Consider the following 2,547-nt stretch of genomic DNA (forward strand, 5'->3'; position numbering starts at 1 on the left):
CTTCGACTGTGTGACACCTTAAATAAGTTGGACATCTTTGGTCCTTAGCCATCTGGGTACCTAGTCTTGTATCCTTATCGTTCGACTACTTGCTGCAGGATCTGAAGGAGACCTCCCGCCTAAAGTCGGGTTTTATTCATGCGACGAGAGGCGGTTGGGAACAGCTCCCTCTTCTCAAGGATCAGCTCCTCGAGTTGCAGGAAAAGCTTCTCTAGGCATACAAGGACCTCATGGTGGCTGTAGAGGAGAAGAAGGAGAGGGAGGCTGCCCTGGCCAAGGCTCGGGAGACCTCGAAGAAAGCGGAGGAAGAGGGCCGTGCAGCTGAGGGAGCGGACCGCCTCAGCTAAGGAGACAGCTTCCAAGGCCTAGGAAGAGGCTACGCATTACAAAGGTGCGGTCGCCGAGCTTGACAAGGAGAAGAGCCTCCTTAAGTCAGAACTCGCCTCTGCTCGGGAGGCCTACCGAGAGCTAAAGGAGGAGTGCGTGAAGAGCGAGATCGCTCGGAGCGCCGCGGAGGAGGCGGGGAAGAAGGCCCGTGAGGACCTCGAGGCAGAGCGAATCCGTTCTCGCAGTCTTTCTGACGACGTAGACCGTCTGAAGATAATGCTGTTGGAGAAGGAGGGAGCCATCCTACAGGCGGGTAAGATGATCGAGGACCTGCAGGTCGAAAATTCAGATCTGGCTCGTTCCTATAAGGAGATCGAGAGGGCCAACACCGACTTGGTTGGTGAGAACACGGCTCTCGAAGAAAGGATCCGCGGTAAGTATGATCTGGCTTTCGTGTTTCCTTTTGCTGGGTTTTTCTCTCGTGCTATCTAACTCTCCCGTATCTATCTTTGTAGGGCTCAAGGATGATCTCCTGGCCACCCAGGTCGACGCTCGCTCCACTAAGGTTCAGCTCGAGGGGGAGGTCGCTCTAACTAGTCAACTAAGGACTGCGATAAGTGACCTTTCGGCCTCCTGGGAGCTCAAACCTGCAGATGAGTCGAGGGAGGTGGCTCGAGGAGATGCACTGGTCGACCAGTTGTGCTACTTAGGTGCCACGCTGACGGATCGAGTGCGGGACGCCCTTCATACCGGGGTGAAGCGAGTGATGGCAGTCATCTGCTCGGGCTTCTCCTATGACATGGAGGTAGTGTCCCACGGCTTCGTCACTGATATTTCCAAGATCGATGTCGAGAACGAGGAGAGGCTCCATGCCTTGATCGATGACGCAGAGGTCCCTCGGGAAAGGTTGGCGAAGCTGTTCGAGACAGAGGTACTTCCTCCCGAGACTAGCCCAGGTGCAGATGATGGTGGTGAGGGCGGAGATGTGGACTAAGGCCTGCGAGCCTATTCTGGGTATTTAGACCTGTTGTAAAGTACTTATTACCTGTCTTAAGTGAATGTTGTGGCTTGAATGGCCTTGAGACTTGTGTATATTTGCTTGTTTTTATGCTCGAATTTCCTTTGTTTCTTTTTCTGCCTAATTTTGCATTCTCGTTTGATCTTTTGTGGAGGCATCTTCGATTGCCTTAAGGGTGAGGAATGTGAGTAGAGTTGCCATAGCCTGGGGGCGTAGGGGTTCTCAGGCTCGACGTTTCTCGGCCCTTAAGGGGCTCGAGGTGCCTTTGCTACTTGGTCTTGCGAAGTTTTCTTAGGACTTAAAAAGAAAAAGTCGTTCGATTTTTAGGAACCTGGGGGGGTCCCCCCTGCTAGCCCCCAAGGGAGTATCGACTATGATGGGTCATAGTTGGGACTTCCTCATAACGTCTAGATTTGATCGGTGATAGCGTAAACTACTTGAAAAAGTATCCTCCTTTGTTCTCATATTCATTCATAGGGTCTCGGTACAAACTATGCATGAAAACGTAAAGCCTCGAAGCTCTAAGGGTAGAAGGGACGTAGCTGTTCGATGTTCCACTCGTTGGTGAAGACCGCCCCTTTTTCGTCCGTGAGCTTGTTCATTCCCGGCTTCAAGACCTCGGCCACCACGTATGGGCTTTCCCATGGTGGAGTCAGCTTGTGGCGTCCTTGGTTACTTTGTCGTCGTCGTAGGACGAGATCGCCCACGTTCAGATCCCTTTTGTGCACGTGCTTGTCGTGGTATCGTCGGAGCTTCTGCTGGTACCTTGCAGAGTTGAGGAAGGCCATGTCCCGAGCTTCCTCGAGTTGATCAACTGCGTTCTCTCGGGTCTCCTTTCTTGAGACTTGTGTATATTTGCTTGTTTTTATGCTCAAATTTCCTTTGTTTCTTTTTCTGCCTAATTTTGCATTCTCGCTTGATCTTTTGTGGAGGCGTCTTCGATTGCCTTAAGGGTGAGGAATGTGAGTAGAGTTGCCATAGCCTGGGGGCGTAGGGGTTCTCAGGCTCGACGTTTTGGCCCTTAAGGGCCTCGAGGTGCCTTTGCTACTTGGTCTTGCGAAGTTTTCTTAGGACTTAAAAAGAAAAAGTCGTTCGATTTTTAGGAACCTGGGGGGTCCCCCCTGCTAGCCCCCAAGGGAGTATCGACTATGATGGGTCATAGTTGGGACTTCCTCCTAACGTCGAGATTTGATCGGTGATAG

At 51.9% G+C, this 2,547-nt stretch overlaps 1 protein-coding gene across 1 annotated transcript; it reads left to right on the forward strand.

The window, feature by feature from the left end:
- Positions 1-230: 230 nt before the first annotated feature.
- Positions 231-910, forward strand: LOC110431582 (the record flags this gene model as incomplete). Its single annotated transcript, XM_021450691.1, has 3 exons — positions 231-315; positions 392-760; positions 843-910. Coding segments are annotated over exons 1-3 (522 nt in total), but the record flags the coding sequence as incomplete, so codon positions are not given.
- Positions 911-2,547: the final 1,637 nt, after the last annotated feature.

The sequence above is a fragment of the Sorghum bicolor genome, unplaced genomic scaffold (genome assembly GCF_000003195.3).
Source record: "Sorghum bicolor cultivar BTx623 unplaced genomic scaffold, Sorghum_bicolor_NCBIv3 super_2681, whole genome shotgun sequence".
NCBI lineage: Eukaryota > Viridiplantae > Streptophyta > Magnoliopsida > Poales > Poaceae > Sorghum > Sorghum bicolor.